We start from the raw sequence: 21461 nt of genomic DNA on the forward strand, positions 1-21461 counted from the left end.
TCATCACAAATTTTCGTACCTGCAAAGTTTAAGCAATACCAACAAAGCTAGACAATTTTCAATAAGCCTTACCTCATATCATAAGGTTGAAAACAATCTCATATGCTCAAATTCATACACAAAGTAATAGCTAAATGTTAGCATTGAAGCCACCCTCAAGTGCAAGAGGTACAAGTTATAGAATAGGGGATTAAGTAAGGATGTCGAACCCACGAGGATTGGTAAATCCTTTCCTAGCTAGGGAAAACCTAAGGAAAAACTAGAAGAATATGCAAATGTACAATCACAAACAAAGGCTCACAAGTGAACCAAAGTTCATGGTGAGTATGTGCAAGATGGTGTGTAGAGATTTGATTTTGATTTTGAGATTGGTTTCTATTCAAATTGAGACAATGAAAGCAAGTAATATAAACTAAGCTAAACTAAACAAGTTGTTATCAAATTGATGGGAGTTAGGGCATCGGGTTTCACCTTTTGCCTCCCTTGCAAGCATTAAAGCAATTGAATATGAATGATGCAAAGCTAATTGCAACTACCCTCTTAGCATCCGGATAGGACTACTAAGGCTTAAACCCCTTTCATTTTATTAACTCTAACCGGATAAGTCTAGAGCTAACTACCTAGAGACAAATTCAATTACCGGATAGGTCTCAATCCTTTGCCCCTAAATGCATAAAGCTTAGAGTTTAGGTAACCAAGCAAGCAAACCAATCCTATCTCTAGGTGATTTTAGCTCACTACCCTTACATGCACACATGGTGTGCTTTCATGCTCTCTTTTTGCCTAAAGGTAATCAATCTCTAGGAAAAACTTCATGTCATGGCAAACACATAACTCAAATTGATTAGGTCTAAGTAATGCATTCAACTATTGACTTAGCATGTGAGAATGACAACATGAATTTGCATCAATTTATAAACAAAAGCATCAATACAAGCAAGTTTGGCTAGGGCTTTCAACCCTAGCCCCAACTAGTTCACTACTCACACATAGTTAGATACACAAGCTTCAACATTCTATTAAACATCAAATACATAAAGAGATAGAGAGTAAAGGGTGACTATTGATGATGCCGGAAGATGTGGTGGAGATGGGTCTCCAAGAACATGATGTGGTGGTAGTCACCTCATTCTCCTTGCTCCAAGCTCTTGATATTGGTAAGAATAGTGAAATTTGGGATCTCTAAGGTGAGTTGTGGTGTTGAGTGGTGGAGGAAATGGAGGTTGTAGTGGTGGAAATGGAGGGTATAGAAGTGGAGGTGGTGGTTTTAGTGGTGGAAATGGTGGTTTCTTCCCTAGAGAGAAAATTGATCTTGGATAGGATGAAGATGATTGAATGGAGTCAAGAATGCTGAAGAAATGGTCTTTTGCCTCTCTTTGATCAGCTATGTGTGCCCTCTATGGACCCAAAGTGTGCAAAAGATGCTCTTACACCATTGTCCCCCAAATGGTCCCAAATTGGCAAGGTGAAGAGAGATATTTGAATTTCAAGTGATGGGAGATTCTCACCACCATGGTCCTCCTTTGCTGGAGAAAAGACCCTCCATGAGTGGTGGCTCGCCGGAAAAGTCGCCGGAAAAGTTTGCCGGAAAAATTGCCGGAAAAGTCGATTTGCAATTTTCTTCCAATCTTCGTGTCTTCTTCCCCTAGCTTCAAATCTCCACATTTCAAGCCTCAAATAGTCATTTTATTCTCAATGCAAGATTTCCTACAAATAAAAGGAAATGGATTAAAAAGGGTAAAATAACATGGAAGACAAAACAATTTTCATAATTATGGGGCACAATCGCATAAGTAATTTGTGACTCAACAAATACCCCCAAACTTGAATATTGCTTGTCCTCAAGCAAAAGCATTAACCCAAATCCGAAACATAACAAAACTAACACAACCTAATCCTTCCAACATTATCCTCAAAGAACACAATTTGCTCAAGGCAAGAAAATCAAGTCATGTCTCAAAAGTTTATGAAGCTATGGGACAAATGCTAGAGTAAAATGTATGTCATGCCATGATTGTCACTTTGATGCACCAAAACCAAGCTTGCACAACAAAACCGTGCTAACCATAAACTCACTAGATTTTCACTCTAATTTTCACACAAGTGTTTAAAGGTTAGCTACACTATCACTCAAAAAATCTTATGCAAATGCCGCCATATGCTTGCTTTTCAATCTCATCTCCACGGGTCATGCACAAACCATCTTGGATCAAAAATGACTTTTATTAGGTTGTAATGAGGCTTAGGGCGAGGGGTTAGAGAAATGAAGTGGATAGGAAATCACAAATTCCAAGCAACTTAGCAAGCAACTCCCTTATTGAGATTTTACGAACTTAAGACCTTAAGATGCTTCATATGCTTCACTCTCTTAACCACTCCCCCAAACTTTAAACTAAAAACTATTTATTGAACTAGAGAAACTTTCTTTTTGGATTTTTTTTTTGTTTTTTTTTTTTTCTTTCTTTCTCGACTTTCTTGAAATGTAAAGACAAATTATAACTGCACAACAAACATAATACTCCCCCACACTTATTTCTTTTCAAGTACCCCCAAACTTTGTTTCTTGAAGCATCTTGACATATACAATCTCACATTGCTCACTAAGAAAACTTGGAAAGGGTAAGGCTAGTGTTTAAGCTAGAAGGTGACATTTGTGGTGCAAAGAAATGAAAGGCTAACAAAAGGCACAAATTGGCAATCTAAGGATAATCATCTTTTTAGGACAAAAGCTTGTTTGGCCATGGTGGAATTCCTATTGTCTCAATCATTTCCGCGATGTATTCATGCTTGACAAAAGTTTTGAGAGATATAAAGCAAGTTCTAGAGATACAATTCACAAAAGATTGATCACACATGAAGAATAAAGTGCTAAGAGTTATTGGATGCACTTTTATTAGGCTGAAAACTCACATTTGTGGTGCAAATAGTTCTCACAAATCTCATCATGCCAACCCTATCTCAATGCATCAACTTGACAATCAAAGGTAACAATAAAGTTAAGCATAAGTCTCATAACCTTTATTTGAGAAATTGAATTCGCAAGACATAGACATGCTTTCTAGCCCTTTACAAATCAAGTTCAAGTTTCATCATAGGAGTTGGAAGGAACTAAACACAGACAAAACTAGAAACAACTAAAAGCTAAAAACTTTTTTTTTTTTTAAACAATTTGAATTTATTGAATTTAAACTAAGCCTTCCCCCCACACTTGAACTTAACATTGTCCTCAATGTTAAAAAGTGTTTTCTTGAAAGCTTTGCAATGAAAGAGTCAAGCATGGTAAGAAGGAGCATGCGAACTATCACAAAAACAAAGAAGTGACCGGAATTTAAACACAATGAAGTACATAAAGCAAGAAAAAGGTTTAAGAATGCTCCCCCTAGTAGACCATGAAGTTCATTCAATTCACCAACAATCACCAACATGGAAGGCTTTAAGCCCTTGCCTTCCAAGCTAAACTTTAATGGTGTCATTTCTTCAAGAATGGTTCCAAGGGTTTTCCTCCTCCTTCACTTGCATTATGAGCTTGGCTACCTCCAAGTAGGGCTTTGCTTTAAGGACATCTTGCCGGTCCGTTGATCATCTAGGCTCAAGAGGATAGAGCAAGAGGAGCGTCCTCAAGGTAAAGGATCTCCTTTGGGCCTTACATGTCACTTTGTAGATATGACTTCAACCGGTGACCATTGACTTTGAATGTGCTCCCATTACTTAGATTCTTGATTTCAATAGCTCCATGGGGAAAAACTTGCACCACTTCAAATGGACCACTCCACCTTGATCTAAGTTTTCCCGGAAAGAGCTTGAGTCTTGAATTGTAGAGAAGAACAAGTTGTCCCACATGAAATTCCTTCTTCACCAATTTCTTGTCATGATAAACCTTGCTTCTTTCCTTATACAACTTTGCATTCTCATAAGCCTCCATCCGGATTTCATCAAGCTCACATAAATCAAGCTTCCTCTTCTCTCCCGCTTTGTCAAGATCAAAATTGAGCTTTTTGATTGCCCAACTTGCTTTGTGCTCTAATTCAACCGGCAAGTGACATGCTTTACCATAAATCAACCGGTAAGGTGACATACCAATAGGGGTCTTGTATGCGGTCCGGTAAGCCCATAGTGCATCTCCAAGCTTAGTACTCCAATCCTTCCTTGTAACCCCTACAACTTTCTCTAGAATGCTCTTGATCTCCCGGTTTGAGATTTCAACTTGACCACTTGTTTGTGGGTGGTAGGGAGTGCCAACCTTGTGCTTGATGTCATACTTCTTGCATAGAGCCTCAAAATACTTGTTGATGAAATGGGATCCTCCATCACTTATAATTGCTCTTGGAGTGCCGTACCTTTGAAAGATGTTCTCCTTTAGGAACTTGAGCACCACATTATGATCATTTTTTGCACTTGCAATTGCTTCTACCCACTTAGACACATAGTCAACTCCAATAAGGAGGTATTCGTTTCCATAAAAGCTTGGGAATGGTCCCATGAAGTCAATGCCCCAACAATCACAAATTTCTACTTCCATGTGGTTAGTGAGAGGCATTTGGTTCCTTGAGGAGATGTTGCCACTCCTTTGACATTTATCACAAGTACTAGCGTAGGCATATGCATCTTTGAAAAGAGTAGGCCAATAGAAACCACTACTTAGTACCTTGAATGTCGTCTTCTTTCCTCCAAAATGACCTCCACAAGCAAGTGTATGACAATGAGAAAGGATACTTGGAACCTCTTCTTGGGGTATGCATCTTCTCAACACTTGGTCCTTGCCGAACTTAAACAAATATGGGTCATCCCACACATAATGGCGTGCCTCCTTGAGAAACCGCTTTCTTCCTTGATAATCAAGCTCATTTGGGATGTACTTCCCTTCACTTGCATGGTAATTCACCAAGTTAGCAAACCATGGGAGCTCCTTGGTATGGACATTGAATAGTTGCTCATCCGGAAATGTGTCATTCAAAGGAATAGAAGCATCATCACCTCCTTCTTGCAACCTTGACAAATGATCCGCCACTTGATTCTCCTTACCCGGCTTGTCCTTGATTTCTATGTCAAATTCTTGTAACAAAAGGATCCACCGTATCAATCTTGGCTTTGCTTCCTTCTTAGACAATAGATATTTCAATGCACTATGATCTGTGTGCACAATAACCTTGGTTCCAAGCAAGTAGCTTCTAAACTTCTCAAGAGCAAAGATTATTGCTAGAAGTTCCTTCTCCGTTGTGGTGTAGTTTACTTGTGCATCATTCAAGGTACGGCTAGCATAGTAAATGACATGGAGTACCTTCTCTATCTTTTGTGCCAAAACAGCTCTCATTGCATAATCTGAAGCATCACACATCAACTCGAATGGTAGAGACCAATCCGGTGCAACCATGATGGGGGCTTGAGTGAGCATCACCTTGATCGTCTCAAATGCCTTCAAACAATGTTCATCAAAAGTAAAAGGAGCATCCTTCGCAAGCAAATCACAAAGAGGCTTGGAGATCAAGGAGAAATCTTTGATGAATCTTGTATAAAACCCGGCATGACCAAGAAAACTTCTCACGGCCTTTACATTATGTGGTGGTGGCAACTTGGAAATGAGCTCCACCTTAGCTTTATCAACTTCAATACCTCTTGAGCTAACAACATGTCCAAGGACAATCCCTTCTTGCACCATAAAATGACACTTCTCCCAATTCAAGACTAGGTTGCTCTCTTCACATCTTTGGAGTACAAGGGTCAAGTGTTCTAGGCATTGATCAAATGAATCTCCAAAGACACTAAAATCATCCATGAAACCTTCAATGAACCTCTCCACCATGTCACTAAAAATGGAAATCATGCACCTTTGGAAAGTGGCCGGTGCATTGCACAATCCGAATGGCATTCTTCCATAGGCAAAGGTGCCATATGGACAAGTGAAGGTAGTCTTATCTTGGTCTTCCGGGGCAATTGGAATTTGGTTGAAGCCGCTATATCCATCAAGAAAACAATAGTATTCATGACCGGCAAGCCTTTCTAGCATTTGGTCAATGAAAGGAAGGGGAAAGTGATCCTTCCTTGTTGCATTGTTGAGCTGCCGGTAGTCGATGCATACTCTCCATCCATTAGCAACCCTTTGAGGAATAAGCTCTCCCTTGTCATTAGCTACCACGGTCATGCCACTCTTCTTAGGAACCACTTGGACCGGTGACACCCACTTTGAATCGGAGATGGGGTAGATGACACCAACATCAAGCAACTTCATGACTTCCTTCCTCACCACTTCTTGCATGGGAGGATTAAGCCTCCTTTGCGGATCCCTTCTAGGCCTCATATCTTCTTCAAGAAGAATCTTGTGCATGCACATACTTGGACTTATGTCTTTGATGTCGGCAATTGTCACACCCCGAATTCTGAATTTAAGTAATTCATATTCGAAGCATGAACCTCAAATACCCTGTTTATAATCTCAGAATTTTTTTCTCAAAATCAACAGCACATTACACCTCTCGATAATTACATAAACCAAATCCTCAAGCTACTTATTACAGTACACTCTCACCAAAACAAATTATAAAGCTCAAGAGAGCACAATTCTCCTCACAAAACAAATGCTATAAATCTAATACTAATACTCTAAACCGCACGATCACTGCCCTGATTCTCCTGACCTGTAAGACTACCCGCTACACAATTTGAATAGTGTACCGGGAGTTGCAACAACACAAAACCCGGTGAGCTTTTGACAGCCCGTATGAGCAAACAAGAAAGAACTGTTGATTTATTCAATTATATTTATTATAACTCAAGTAAACAATCGACGCACTCACAATGTAATTCCAAAAATCAAAGAAACATATATAAGCATATTTATTCTCGATACTTCTTTTAAAACTCAGCATTTGACTGATCACCACCAACAAATATTGCAACATTAATATGTGAAATAACATTAAAGCAAAGCATGCTTGATTCTCTTTCCACTAACACCTTCACATATTAACAATATATCACAAATAGATATTTGATCAAAATAATATAAGTACACTTTTCTTTTTAGTGAATTTTCGGATTAACTGGTAACAAATCATAAATACAAGTGCTAGGGTCCAACGTACTATACCCAAAGCACGAGTAAGCCAGGTTGACTGGTAACAAATCACAAATCCACGTACTAGGGTCCAACGTACTATACCCAAAGTACGGGAAAGCCGCAGCATACTAGGGTCCAACGTACTATACCCAAGTATGTATACTCAAAGTAAGCAACCTTCCTAAGAGTATAATAGTGCACTATCTGTAGGGACTAGGGCCCAAGGCTAACTTCCACATAACACCAAAACACATTTACCAGTAATTCACTTAAGCACGGGGTAGTAGATAACACCCGACTTCACAATTGTACTTCTCAGACATAATCAAAATCACCAAAATACAATCTTTATGATTTATAGATCGTATATATGTATATGTACACCCACATAAAGAGACATATTATTTCAAGACAAATCTTTATTTCTTAAAATAATTTCCACATATTCACCATTGGGCATATAAAATAACTTTCACATCACATTATCAACATTTCATTATTCAACAATTAAATGTGAGATTAATATCTTGAATAATATCCAAATCCATTCTCAATCATTTCATCACACCAATCACACGTCAACCAATATATATATTCCACGTAAATATATATATACGTAATCATCCGCTCAGGGATGACCACTAATACCAACTATAGTTCAAGCATAAAAACCGTGAAATTCATTTGTATAATAAAATCATTTTACTTACCTATGGACCGTAGTTGATCAAGTCCATATGATTTAAAACAAATATTTATTCCATAAATATTTTCACACAATTATGACAAAAATAAAGTAATTAAATTTATTCAGTTCGTAATATGAACCACGTGAGGTTTACTCACCTCTAATCCAGCTGCGTCTTCTTAACAGCTAAAACAACAATTTTCCCGAATTGTCCGCCAAATCAATCCGTCGATAACCTAATCCAATAATGATCTTAACTTAGCCAACAACTCATAAATGTAATTAAACGACGATCCAACGCTCAGATTCAAATTAAACGATGATCCAACGGTCGGATCCTCACGGATCGCCTTTAGGATCATCCTCCAAAATTATCACGAAGATCCAACGGTCAGATCTTCCTGAATCGCCTTTACTAACATCTCCACAAAATTATACGAAAATCCGACGGTCGGATTCTCACGAATCGCCTTCCGAATTACTATTTCTCAATTATACGAAGATCCAACGGTCGGATCTTCGCCCGTGACCTCACAAAGTCACCGGGACAGTCATACGATCAACATATTAAAATTTGAAGTAAAACCGATGGTCTGATCTTCGCAGATCGTAAACCGAAGATAAAACGTAAAAACCGTAAATAGTAACGTAAAAACGTAAATCCACTATTTATCAACTTTTTCTAACATGACCAAGTTATATATCAAAACGCTCGTATGGATGCATAGATCATCGCCTAGATAATGAAAACTCGAAATATGGTCTGATACGCCGCCACAAGCGGTGGTCAGTGGGCGGTCAACGCGGAGGTCAACGCAGGTCAACCACCTCCGATGGCAAAGTGACCAACTACAAACTGGTTCAAAATGAAAGGGTGATCGACTTCCATACCTGGAGCTAAGTCTGGTTTGGCCTAGATCGTCCTAGATCAAGCTTTGAAGTTGGATTAATCCGGAGCGTCTGATCTGATTCCAGATTGAATCAGAGCCGTCGAAAAAGTCAAACCTTGATCAAGCGCTCTACACCCAAAATCGTCATGCAAGGCTTATATGGGGATGATCAGGGGGAGGAGGAGATCACGAAAATGGGGAGGATCGGCCCGTGCAACGCCGGCACGGCCAAGATCCGGTCGGGTCGAATGCTAGGCTCTGGGGGGCTTCGATCCACGTCTGGGGGCAGCGTCGATGCAAGGCGATGGCACCAGGAGACTGGACGGCTCACGGCGAAGCCAGGGATGGCCGGGTCGTGGCCGGAGAACGCCGGAGGAGGGAGATGGGTCCGGGTCGGGTCAGTCGGGTCGGCTGCGTAGGGAGGAGAGAGAACGGAGAGTTTCAGGGACCAAAATGCAATTTTGAGAAACTTTCGTCCTTCCGAAATAAATCAGATTTTCCACCTATTTATAGAAAAATCCCAATTTTTAAATATTCATAACTTATTCATACGAACTCCGAATATTGCGTTCCACATATGCACGCGATCGTATCGATGAGCTCTACAACTTTCATGAAGGAAGTTTTCCCAAATTCCGTACGTATAAAAAGTCAACTTTCTCGGCCCCCCTAAAAAACGTTCGTTTTCGAAAATAAAATCGTTCGAACTAATTCCACAACTTCTCCAAGCTTCGTACTCGCTCCTACTATCGTGAAATCATTTCTAAAAATCCATGGAATTTAATTTGGATTTTCAGGGTATTACAGCAATAGTCCACCCAATGGCCGGCCTCCTTGTGATAATCCAATACCCTAAGTAGCTTTTGTTCTTGCAAATTGTGGTTTTCACCAATAAAAGCATACTTTAAATGGGAAGGAAGTGGTTTCATTTCAAGAGTAGGGGGACATTTAATTGAGGGAAGTAAGAGAGGAAAGTTAGAAGGGGGTACCTCAACCTTTGGTTGCAAGTGTGGAGTGCATGGCCTCATGGCCTCAAGTGTAAGATTGGCTTCCTTGGTTGCCTCTTCAATAAACTCCATATCATTATGATGCAAGCATGTCTCTAAAGGATATTTGGATGCGGTTTCAATAAAAGTGTTCTTCACCATTTTGTCAATACCATCAAGAACCTCAATCCGGTGGCATGTGTAAGCTTGTGATGGTCTATTGAATCCCTCAAAGATTCTAAAGCCGATAGTGGTTTCATGGACGGTCATGGTCATCAACCCTTCCTTAACATCTATCTTTGTCCCACTGGTAGCCATGAATGCTCTTCCAAGAATGATAGGCAAGTCTTTCTCCATTGGAGTTTCTTCCATGTCAAGAATGACGAAGTCCGCGGGTATTAATAGCTCATCAACCTTCACAAGTACATCTTCAACAATTCCTCTTGGGTATACAATGCTCCTATCCGCCATTTGCAATGAAATAGCAATAGGGCGGATTTCTCCAATGCCAAGAGATTCATAGACACTATAGGGCATCAAGTTAATACTAGCCCCTAAATCCATCAAGGCTTGATCAAAGAACTTGGCGCCCACTTTGCATGGAATAGTGAAGGAACCCGGATCTTTCAACTTGGGTGGTAGCTTCCTTTGCAAAACCGCACTCACACTCTCACTAAGGCACACCTTCTCATCCTTCTCAAATGTGGTCTTGTTGTTATTGCAAAGCTCCTTAAGAAACTTGGCATAGGTAGGAATGGTTTTGATTGCATCCAAAAGAGGGATGTTAATCTCCACCTTCCTAAACACATCTAGGAACTTGCTCTTTAACTTCTCATTCTTTTGCTTCAATGCCACTTTTCTTTGAGCTTGAGGGTAAGGAAGGGTCACTTCTTTTTCTTGAACAATCTTTAAAGGAGGGTTGAAGGTGATACCTCTTTTGAATGGCCTTTCAATTAGAGTAGAAGGAGAGGCTTCATTATCATGAGTTCCAACCTTGGCATTGAAATTGTCATTCAAGGCTTCTTCTTGTTTCTCATCGGCATAAGCATTCTTCTTATCATTCAAAGCTTCGTCTTCACCATCATTGAAGCCTAAGATGACTTCTCCATGTGATAACTCTCTTGCTTTCCCCTTTGATCTTCTTTTAATACCGGGTGGCTCCCTTGGAGTTACATCTTCCTCATTGGTAGGCATGTACACATTGTTCTCCACTTGCCTTCCACTTCTCAAGGTGGTAATAGCTTTGGCTTCATGCCTTGGGTTAGTCTCCACTTGGCTTGGAAACACACCTTGCTTCCTTTGACTCAACTCACTAGCTAGTTGCCCCATTTTTACCTCAAGCTTGCTCACACTTTGTTGAATGACATTGATCTTCTCATCTTGCTTTGCTTGATTATTCACAAAGGCCGTCATCATTTCTTCAAGGGTAGGTGTCTTTCTTGCTTCTTGAATTGGCACTTGGGATTGTTGTAGAGGTAGAGGTTGTTGAAGTGGTGCTTGATAAGGTGGTCTAGGATCATGATAAGCATTGTTTGCTCCTTGATTGTTGAAGTGTGAGCTACTTGCACCTTGATATCCACCTCCTTGTCTTTGGTAACCTTGACCTTGTTCACGGTTTTGATTCCCACCCCAACCAAAATTAGGGTGGTTCCTCCATCCGGGATTATAAGTGTTGCTATAAGGATCATTCTTTGGCTTTGTTTGGTAGCCGAGAAGATTGCATTGCTCTATCAATTCCGGATACATGTCACTTTGTGAACACTCCGTTGTGCTATGATACACACTTTCGCAAATCAAGCAAGCTTGCTCCATGGCTTTGACTCCCAAACTAGGCTCTCGAATTTGGCTTGGTGATGCCATTTGATTGAGGGTTCTTCCTTGTGCTTGTAGAATCATGTCAAGTTTCTTTTGCATATCTCCTTCTATCCGCTTCAACTCTTGTTGCATTTGAACACTTGGAATGTTAACATTATACATACCTCTCCTTTGCTCTTGCTCCCTCATAGGTACTTGTGCACTCTTCATCATCATTGGCTTTCTATCCGAGGCACTATCATAGAGTTGAGAAGATTCACTCATTTCATCTAGGATCTTCATCGCTTCATCTTTGGTCTTGTTCATGAAACATCCCCCACAAGCATTGTCAACTCTCCTCCTTGTGTCTTGTGAAAGTCCGGTGTAGAAGGCACTTAGAACCGCTACCTTAGAGAGGCCATGATTGGGAACACCACCTTCTATATCCTTGAATCTCTCCCATGTCTCATAGAATGACTCATTTGGTAGCTCTCGGAAATTCATCAACTCATTCCTCAATGAATTAGACTTGTGAGGAGGGAAATAGAATTTGAGGAATACCCTTTGCATGTCTTCCCAAGTGTGGATACTACTTGGGGGTAACTTGTACAACCATTTCTTGGCTTTGTCCTTCAATGAAAAGGGAAAGAGCCGAAGACGCAAGTTGCCTTCATCAATACCCAAAAGATGAACGGTTGAGCATGCTTCATTGAACTCTTGGAGGTGCAAGTATGGCTCATTACTTGGCAAGCCAAAGAAGAGGGGTAAGTTTGCAATAGTCCCCGGCTTTATGTCAAAAGCAACGGCACATGGTGGAAGCACAATGCAACTTGGATGATTGGAGATTGTTGGCAAAGTGTACTCCTTCATGGGGCGTGGTTCATCCATTGTGGGTATCCGGGCTATTTTAGCTTGCAACTCTTCCGCTAATTTCTTTATGAGATCAAGAGTTTCTTGCGGTATCCGAGTTTCTTCACCACTATCTTCAAGGATTTGATCAATAGATATGTTGTCTCCACTTGGTGTGCTTGGAGATGATGGAGTAGAATATCTTGAATTGATCGTTGGGCTACTAGTAGGTGATTCGTGAGACATAAACACCTATATTATTTCAAAACAAAGGTAAGAACATAAGTTAAGACACAAAAAGAAACCAAAAACACGAAATTGAAAAATTTTGAAAACAGGGGAAACGACCGGTCGGCGACACTTGCCGACTGGTTGGAAATTTTTTACGACTGGTCGGCGAAACAAAAATCACACGAAATGAACACAAACGACTAGTCGGCGGAGACCAACGACTGGTCGGTAAACAGAGATAAAATAAAAACAAGGAAAATTTCTAACTAATCCCTAAGGCAACCCAAGCTAGGGATTGACTTTCACACCAATCCCCGGCAACGGCGCCAAAAACTTGTTAGCATTGAAGCCACCCTCAAGTGCAAGTGGTACAAGTTATAGAATAGGGGATTAAGTAAGGATGTCGAACCCACGATGATTGGTAAATCATTTCCTAGCTAGGGAAAACCTAAGGAAAAACTAGAAGAATATGCAAATGTACAATCACAAACAAAGGCTCACAAGTAAACCAAAGTTCATGGTGAGTATGTGCAAGATGGTGTGTAGAGATTTGATTTTGATTTTGAGATTGGTTTCTATTCAAATTGAGACAATGAAAGCAAGTAATATAAACTAAGCTAAACTAAACAAGTTGTTATCAAATGGATGGGAGTTAGGGCATCGGGTTTCACCTTTTGCCTCCCTTGCAAGCATTAAAGCAATTGAATATGAATGATGCAAAGCTAATTGTCCAACTACCCTCTTAGCATCCGGATAGGACTACTAAGGCTTAAACCCCTTTCATTTTATTAACTCTAACCGGATAAGTCTAGAGCTAACTACCTAGAGACAAATTCAATTACCGGATAGGTCTCAATCCTTTGCCCCTAAATGCATAAAGCTTAGAGTTTAGGTAACCAAGCAAGCAAACCAATCCTATCTCTAGGTGATTTTAGCTCACTACCCTCACATGCACACATGGTGTGCTTTCATGCTCTCTTTTTGCCTAAAGGTAATCAATCTCTAGGAAAAAATTCATGTCATGGCAAACACATAACTCAAATTGATTAGGTCTAAGTAATGCATTCAACTATTGACTTAGCATGTGAGAATGACAACATGAATTTGCATCAATTTATAAACAAAAGCATCAATACAAGCAAGTTTGGCTAGGGCTTTCAACTCTAGCCCCAACTAGTTCACTACTCACACATAGTTAGATACACAAGCTTCAACATTCTATTAAACATCAAATACATAAAGAGATAGAGAGTAAAGGGTGACTATTGATGATGCCGGAAGATGTGGTGGAGATGGGTCTCCAAGAACATGATGTGGTGGTAGTCACCTCCTTCTCCTTGCTCCAAGCTCTTGATATTGGTAAGAATAGTGAAATTTGGGATCTCTAAGGTGAGTTGTGGTGTTGAGTGGTGGAGGAAATGGAGGTTGTAGTGGTGGAAATGGAGGGTATAGAAGTGGAGGTGGTGGTTTTAGTGGTGGAAATGGTGGTTTCTTCCCTAGAGAGAAAATGGATATTGGATAGGATGAAGATGATTGAATGGAGTCAAGAATGCTGAAGAAATGGTCTTTTGCCTCTCTTTGATCAGCTATGTGTGCCCTCTATGGATCCAAAGTGTGCAAAAGATGCTCTTACACCATTGTCCCCCAAATGGTCCCAAATTGGCAAGGTGACAAAAGGACAAGGTGAAGGGAGATATTTTAATTTCAAATGATGGGAGATTCTCACCACCATGGTCCTCCTTTGCTGGAGAAAAGACCCTCCATGAGTGGCGGCTCGCCGGAAAAGTTTGCCGGAAAAATCGCCGGAAAAGTCGATTTGCAATTTTCTTTCAATCTCCGTGTCTTTTTCCCCTAGCTTCAAATCTCCACATTTCAAGCCTCAAATAGTCATTTATTCTCAATGCAAGATTTCCTACAAATAAAAGGAAATGGATTAAAAAGGGTAAAATAACATGGAAGACAAAACAATTTTCATAATTATGGGGCACAATCGCATAAGTAATTTGTGACTCAACACTAAACAATATAATGAAATTGACACATTTAACTTTGTTTAGTTTAAAACATTGAAAAATCTTGGCATACCTTTATTTATTTTTTTTATTTTTCTTTTTTATAATTTAAAGAGGAGTGAAATGGATCAAAGGATTTCACTCCTACCCCCATGGTGACTCGAACTTAGGACCTTGATCTTAGGTAGTGGATCAAATCATGGCATACCTAGCCATACACATCAATATCTTTGTGTATTGATACGTCTCATATAAGCTCTTCAAGAGCTCTAAGTAATTCAAAACTTTGCAAAAGTTAGAATATGTTGCAATACTATAATCATAGTTCGAATTCGATTTCGTAGTCTTGTCATAGTACTCATTTAGGCAATTTAGGTCACGTTAACTATAACGGAATGAGTATATATGAGCTAGCTTTAGACTCTTTGATTCCATGAGTGAGCTTCAGGCTCTTTCAATCATTCATGGACTTGCATTTGAATCCCTCAAGGGTTTGATGCGCTTATAATGACACTTTACTTTTGAGATTTTGCTTTTAGCAATGTCTCTTTAAGATCTTCATAATATACGGTGACAACATGTCATAAATCTCTCGTCAATATAACAGCTATATGTAACACTGTACTTATAGAAAATTGTCATTCGTATAAGGGAAGATATTCATAATCTCATGTCTCTATAAATAGACATTGTGTCATAGTGATTTATTTTTACTTTAGTAAATACCCTTTTGTAACTTGTAGGTAAAAGGTCCAAGTATTTCATCACGTTTCAAATATTCAATTTCATTGGAATTACCTCTTTCCAATTTGACCAATAATATACTTTGTCGACATTCATATTGAAACGTGGTATAGCATCAATACAGCCCTTAATGAATTTTGGTAGCTACCAAATGTAAATTGTCATCGATGCTCATTAACCATAGATCCCACACATTCTTATATGCATGCATTAGTTGTAAGAAGCTTATTGATATTGGGTACCGATGCCACTTCTGGGGCATATATTGTCACTTCTAGGTAGATGAATTACGTAGAGAATGTGGATATTTTTACTTATAATCTCATGTAGAGCGTTATAGGGCTTGTATGATCTTCTCTCTTTGGAAGCTTAAAACTTTAGACCTGGTGGATATAATTTACACAGATTCACATCGTTCTTCAAATGACAGTAGTCTTTCCTCCCCCTAACAGCGGGAAGATTGCCTTATTATGACCATTTGCAAAAGATGCGTTAAAAAATCTATCACTTTCTTTGGAGTGAAGATGTTCATTGGTTGGTGGCGAACCAAACCAAGCTTTAGGTCAAAAAATATTTTGTTCATTAGCATCGACCATATTGATTTATTATTGTATCACCAAGACATCATTCACTAATGGCATACTTACAACCTTTGTATGTGTAGCCATATTAGGAACTTTGACATTGTTTAATGACATTCTCTTCAGGAGAACCATGTCAATTGGGTACACTTGCATCCCACAGATCAAATGGGGTCTAAATTGTTTGTGTTAATATGGTTGGTCTTAGAGACTTTAACCCAAGCAGATGCCTCCGCATTTAGCATATAATTTTGTCACTATCTTTTATCAAATCACTAACTTAAATATTTCTCAAGATCAAATTGAGATGGTGGATAATATCTCACACCAATTCATGTCGTTCTTCAGGAACAATCTTTCTCCCCCTCATGGTAGGAGGATTGTCTCATTAAAGTGACAACTCGCAAATATGCAGTAAATAAACAATTTGATTGTGAGTAAGTGTTAGTAGTCATCAAAACTTGTAAGTGATTTCATGCAACATAGTAGACAAAGATGACGTAACCGGTCAAGCTAAAATAGTGTATTTGGTTCAATGAACTTCTGGTTCATAATATTATATGCCTCAATTTACTGTAGAAATTTGACACAGTATATATGAGATAGCAAAAAGTCTTCTCCAACTATATAGAAGGTACTTAATGCGTTAATATTTCAAATTTGGTAACATGATAGTAGCTCATTCGGAGCCATAGATCAAGATCTACAACTCTTGGTATGAGTGTTACCTTAGCTTGAGTAAACATCAATTGTGAAATACTGACAATTGAAATGGACCAAATTCATTTTGAACTGCTGGCCAAAATGATAAATTCGAAATTTTGAGTTGAAGACTACAATCTATATTAGTAAAGTAACTTTATCACGTGGAGAACCTCAAGTTCTCTGTCACGTATATATTTATAGTCATAAAGAAGAGGAACTTCAGGCCCTCTTATAATCGGAGATCCAAGAAACTTGAGATTTCGATTTTTTTTCATTTTTGTAACAACTTCTTGAGGTGGAGCACCAATTGTACGTTATTGCAGCAACATGCAATATCGCAGCTGAAAATATTAGGAATACTTAATTTCGTACAGCTCATGAAAAAAAAAATGAAAATATTGAAGCGAAAAATAATTTCATTATTGTAACAATATACCTACAAATGGGGGTATATATGTGCGTATGACAAAATTTTGTTGAATAAAAAAGAATGACAAATACTCGCAGCCTTATTCAATGAATGAAATAACTATTGGCTGCCAAAAATGTAAAGAATAAATAAATGATCAATCCTCAAAAACCAGTGTAATCCATTCCTCTTTGTAATCTTCCCAGCACTACCCATTCTCTTCTTATCTGTAAATGGTACTCGACCATTTTCCAGTGGGTTCTCTTTGGTTTATTGGAGTGACAACTTCCGGAGAAGTAAGTGAGGTAGATCTTGGTGGCAAAAACGTTTCCATCTTCATTGTAGATCGGGTTTTCTGATCCGTTCGGTTTCCAAAACCCTAACCCGTTTCCGACTTCTCGAACAGTTCTTTTTCTCTGGGCACGGCTGCTGCAACTTTCATCGTCTTCATGAATAAAGAAGAACCACTCCCTCTCTCCATCAGAGAACGTCACTGCATAGTTGAAACAAATAAAATACTGGTCAGCTATATACAACTAATAGTCATTAATACTTGATAATTTGGCGCCGCACTGCTAGATATCCTAAGCTAGGTAGGATTGGCGAGCTAATGCACAACTAGGCGGATTTAAACTTAGGTTTTTAAAATAAATTGTTGTCTGCATGTAGTGCCATGGACGCTAAGGACTAAGCAAATTAATTTCTGGTCAGTTTCGTACGTTGAAACTCTTCTGTTTATTATATTTTATGAAAAGAGTTAAAAATCAGCAACTAATCTATCTTGCATGTCTTTATTACGTCTAAAACCAATGATACATATATACATACATGTATGTATGTGTTCCACGCAACAAAACAAAAAAAACAAAAAATCATTTTTCAAAGTTTTTGAGGCCAGGGACTGAGACTGGAGATTAGAAGTAAAGTATGTCAAGGGTTTCATCTCCTTTTGTATCTTATTGAACTCTTGTCGATGGACATATTTTAGGTCAAAAGTTTGAAAAGGTAGAAAGTTAAATAGATCAAGGCTCGGATCATCCATCTGCCCTCCTAGATTTACCTGAAAGAAAAACATCGATCTTCTTATAACTTATGGATCTCATGGGCATCAAATGAATCTATATGCAACTTAAAAACAAAATTCTAATGCAACACTACATAAAACGAACAATACCATTAGATTGTGAAAAGTGGTGAAATGAGAAGGATGATAAGCTATGTAAATCTTATGTAAATTTGACATACCTAGATTCTTCGGATGGTTGCTGTAAAACCGAGTCGCATCGATCTCCTGAATCGCATCAGCAACTGGTACAGCTCTGGAACAAGCTTTGTTCATTAGATAGTGAGTGACCAGCTCTTCATCTGTTGGCATAAACCTAAACCCAACTGGAAGCAAATCAGAGCTCACTACTACTCCTTTCTGGGATCCCATATATTACTCTATTCCCTTTCCCTGTTAACACTTGGGGAAATGAGATGATCGAGGAAATGAGGTTCACTGTGTACGCATATATTTTTATATACGAGAGTGGCGTGCGGGTGTTTTTCACATGGAAATGGAATCCTAGTAGGACTTTGATTTATAAAGACAGAACAAAAAGGTCTCTGTTGCTTATCGATCACTGTGATTTTCGCTGTGTCTGTATACCTGGAAGCTGGGGAGATTAGAGTGGTGTTTACTGTTTTGTCTTTGACTCTATAAATTTGAATGGGGATAGATATCTTGAATGAGCTAGGAAGAGACCTAGTCATGGATCATTATCGATCTATGATCTTGATGAAACCAAGAAACAAAACATCAGAAATTTACGTGTCAGAATGTATTTGTCAAATGTAGGCAAATATATTTCTGGCTGGTAATTATTGTACGGAGTTTGTGCCTTGCGGGAGAAGTGGGGTTATCAGTATATATATAGATTATCTGGTTAATTAGATCGAGGTTATTTGTTATAGGAACATAGGAAAGTGTTTTTGTTTTGGTTTTTGTTTGGTTTTATCTATGTAATATTTTTTTGAGACTATTATACGTTTGAAAATTTGGTTATAAGTCCGAACATTATAATTAGCTAGGGTTTATGGTGCTTGTTATTGGCAAATTAAACACATGAATTGGCTTGTAAGTAAAGAGTGAATACCATGCCTATGCGAATGTAACGTTCTATTATACATTCATGTATGTATTACTTATGTATTACTTTTACTAAATATGCTTAACAAAAAAAAACAAATAACACATGCAAAATATACTCAAACTTTGTCATTTGATGTTTGTTTTGATTTTCACGTACATACAAAATATTTCATTAGACAAGAATGATATGCATATATATATATATACAGCAAGGTTCCAAAGAGGACGTCCTTGCTATACATAATATGCGGATGGGTCAATCTCTGCCGTCCGTTTCTTTAAATGAAAAGCAACGGCTTGGATCGAGGGGGTTACTGTTTGGATACAGAGATAGAGAGAAGCTCAGAGCCTCAGATGGTTTCATTTGCATACGGAGATAGAGAGATAAAGAGAGGGGGAAGAGTGAGGCGATGGGAGCGGAAGACCCAACAACAAATATATATGATTTCCAATCTGAAACTGAAAGAGACGACTGATTCGAGAGAGAGGGAAGAACATGGCGAATCAAGGTGGTTCTTGGGTTTTGATTTGAGGAAGAACATGGGGACGGGAAGAGAACGAACAATGCGAATCTTGGTTCTTGGGTTCATCTGAGAAGAACACAAATCTGGGTATATCTATTTTTTTTTTTTCTTTTTTTAATAATTTCTTCTGATCGATTACACCACTTTCATCTTTCGCTTCTGGGTTTTTTCGCTCCATAGAGACAGATAGCGAGAGCGAAGAGAGCAAAGGAAGAAGGGAAAGAAGAAGACATTCGGGAGAAGACAGAAAAGAGAAGGTAAGATTGAATTTTGGGTGTGATTGATCGGGTTTTGAATTTCGGTGCATGCAATTCTGGGTGGTGCCTATGAATGTGGGTATGTGGGTTTATCTATCTGGGTTTGGTTTGCAATTTGATCCACCTCACCGCCAAACTGAAGCTTTTTTTTTTTTTTTCCCACCTCATCAGTGCGAATATAACTGTTCCCACATTTTTATGTAAAGATTGAGCCTTTAGCTTCATTTTGATATTGGGTTTTGCTATTACTATGTTTGTCACACTTTCTGGAATCAAGTTTATGTTTTCGCTGCTAAGGCTTGTAATTGTCAACAGCATATATCAATCATGGGTTAGCATCAACTTTGTGTATTTTAATTTGAAGGCTTTTATTTCTGTCTAATATATTGTTGGGTTTTGAAGTGGATAGGTTTCCTTATTTTAATCTTATAGCTTTTTGCTTATTAAATTATAGGTGTGTTCAATTCTGGTGGTGACTTAATTTGTTGGTTTGTATTGAAATACTGTGTATCTGCAGATTGGAACAAAGTAGTGGAGATACTATGATTTTGGTCCAAAAGGAGTAGTTGCCCTTATTCGTCTTTCTGGAACAGCAGGGACGGTGGATGTCTGTTTCAAGAAGATCATGCCATTGTCCATGAAGGTAGTACGTTGTGATCTTTAAAGATCTGTTCATGTTATCTTCCATTTAAGTCTTTGCAAAGCATATCGGTATTTGACTTTGATTTTCTTTTCTTCATTGATAGGCACTTAGATTTTAGTTTATTTTTCAAGTATTCATGGTCCACAATGCATGTTTGACATTCATTGGGCATTAATTTTGACTGTTCAGTTGCTAGTTTGCCAGTAATCATTAAGTTTTATCACTTCACATACAAATGAGAATTAGATATCCCATTCAGAACTCTCCTGAGTTGCAACTGTAGGCTGCTTTGTGCAAGATGCTTTGCTCCTTGATTTTAACTGAAATTGTTAAATTTTTTGATGTGATTTTTGTGTGCAGGATTTCTATGAGGATATACTTGAGGAGCTTAGCAGGAACAAACATATCATTCTCAGACTATAATTAAAGAGTTGGTGCATGAAAAGCAATGGGATAGGCAAGAAATAGATGACTCGATGAATGTTTGTGGAATGTTTGTAGTAGTAAACACTAAATGTAATGTGAATGTAATGTGCATTTTCTGGAATCACAGTGTATAGAACATGTGAATGTAATGTGCATTTTCTGGAATCACAGAGCTTTGCTCTTGCTATGCTGGAGAAGGTGTCATTTGTTGTACTTTACAGTATTATAGAAGGAATGAAATGGCTTTAGTCTTTGTATATTGTATCCTATTTAGAAATGTTGGTTGTATCGGCTTTGCTTTGGAAGCATTTTGTTTTGTTGGTTGTGGTTGTTGTCTACTTTGGCAATAGAATTGAACTTCTTGTGATTTATTGGAACATATCAAGTCATTTTGCTCCAGATTGGAACATTTTGAGATTTATTGAACTTCTGATTTGAACTTCTTGTGATTTATTGCATTTTAAGTCATTTTGCTCCAGATTTGAACTTCTGATGCCATGGTTTTGAGTCTAACATTGCATATTAAGTAATTTT

General features: G+C 38.5%; 1 protein-coding gene and 1 long non-coding RNA gene across 2 annotated transcripts; one reads left to right on the top strand and one right to left on the bottom strand.

The window, feature by feature from the left end:
* Positions 1 to 16953: 16953 nt before the first annotated feature.
* On the bottom strand, positions 16954 to 18474 carry LOC133708696 (NAC transcription factor 56-like). The gene is made up of 2 exons (XM_062134188.1): positions 18189 to 18474; positions 16954 to 17436 (listed from the first exon to the last, which is right to left on the bottom strand). Exons 1-2 carry the CDS (start codon positions 18376 to 18378, stop codon positions 17108 to 17110), a joined length of 519 nt encoding a protein of 172 aa, XP_061990172.1. The 5' UTR covers positions 18379 to 18474; the 3' UTR covers positions 16954 to 17107.
* An 810-nt stretch (positions 18475 to 19284) lies between these two features.
* Positions 19285 to 21117, top strand: LOC133712209 (uncharacterized). Its single transcript, XR_009847233.1, has 4 exons — positions 19285 to 19688; positions 19782 to 19858; positions 20376 to 20501; positions 20862 to 21117. It is a non-coding gene; the product is annotated as an uncharacterized LOC133712209 (long non-coding RNA).
* The last annotated feature ends 344 nt before the right edge of the window (positions 21118 to 21461 follow it).

This window comes from Rosa rugosa, chromosome 5 (assembly GCF_958449725.1).
Source record: "Rosa rugosa chromosome 5, drRosRugo1.1, whole genome shotgun sequence".
NCBI lineage: Eukaryota > Viridiplantae > Streptophyta > Magnoliopsida > Rosales > Rosaceae > Rosa > Rosa rugosa.

What these genes read in the sequence shown, in the direction of transcription:
- LOC133708696 (XM_062134188.1), bottom strand. Translation starts at nt 18,378, where the DNA reads ATGGGATCCCAGAAAGGAGTAGTAGTGAGCTCTGATTTGCTTCCAGTT. An exon ending in CAACCATCCGAAGAATCTAG is followed by an intron (nt 17,437 to 18,188) that starts GTATGTCAAATT and finishes TCAACTATGCAG; the next exon opens with TGACGTTCTCTGATGGAGAG.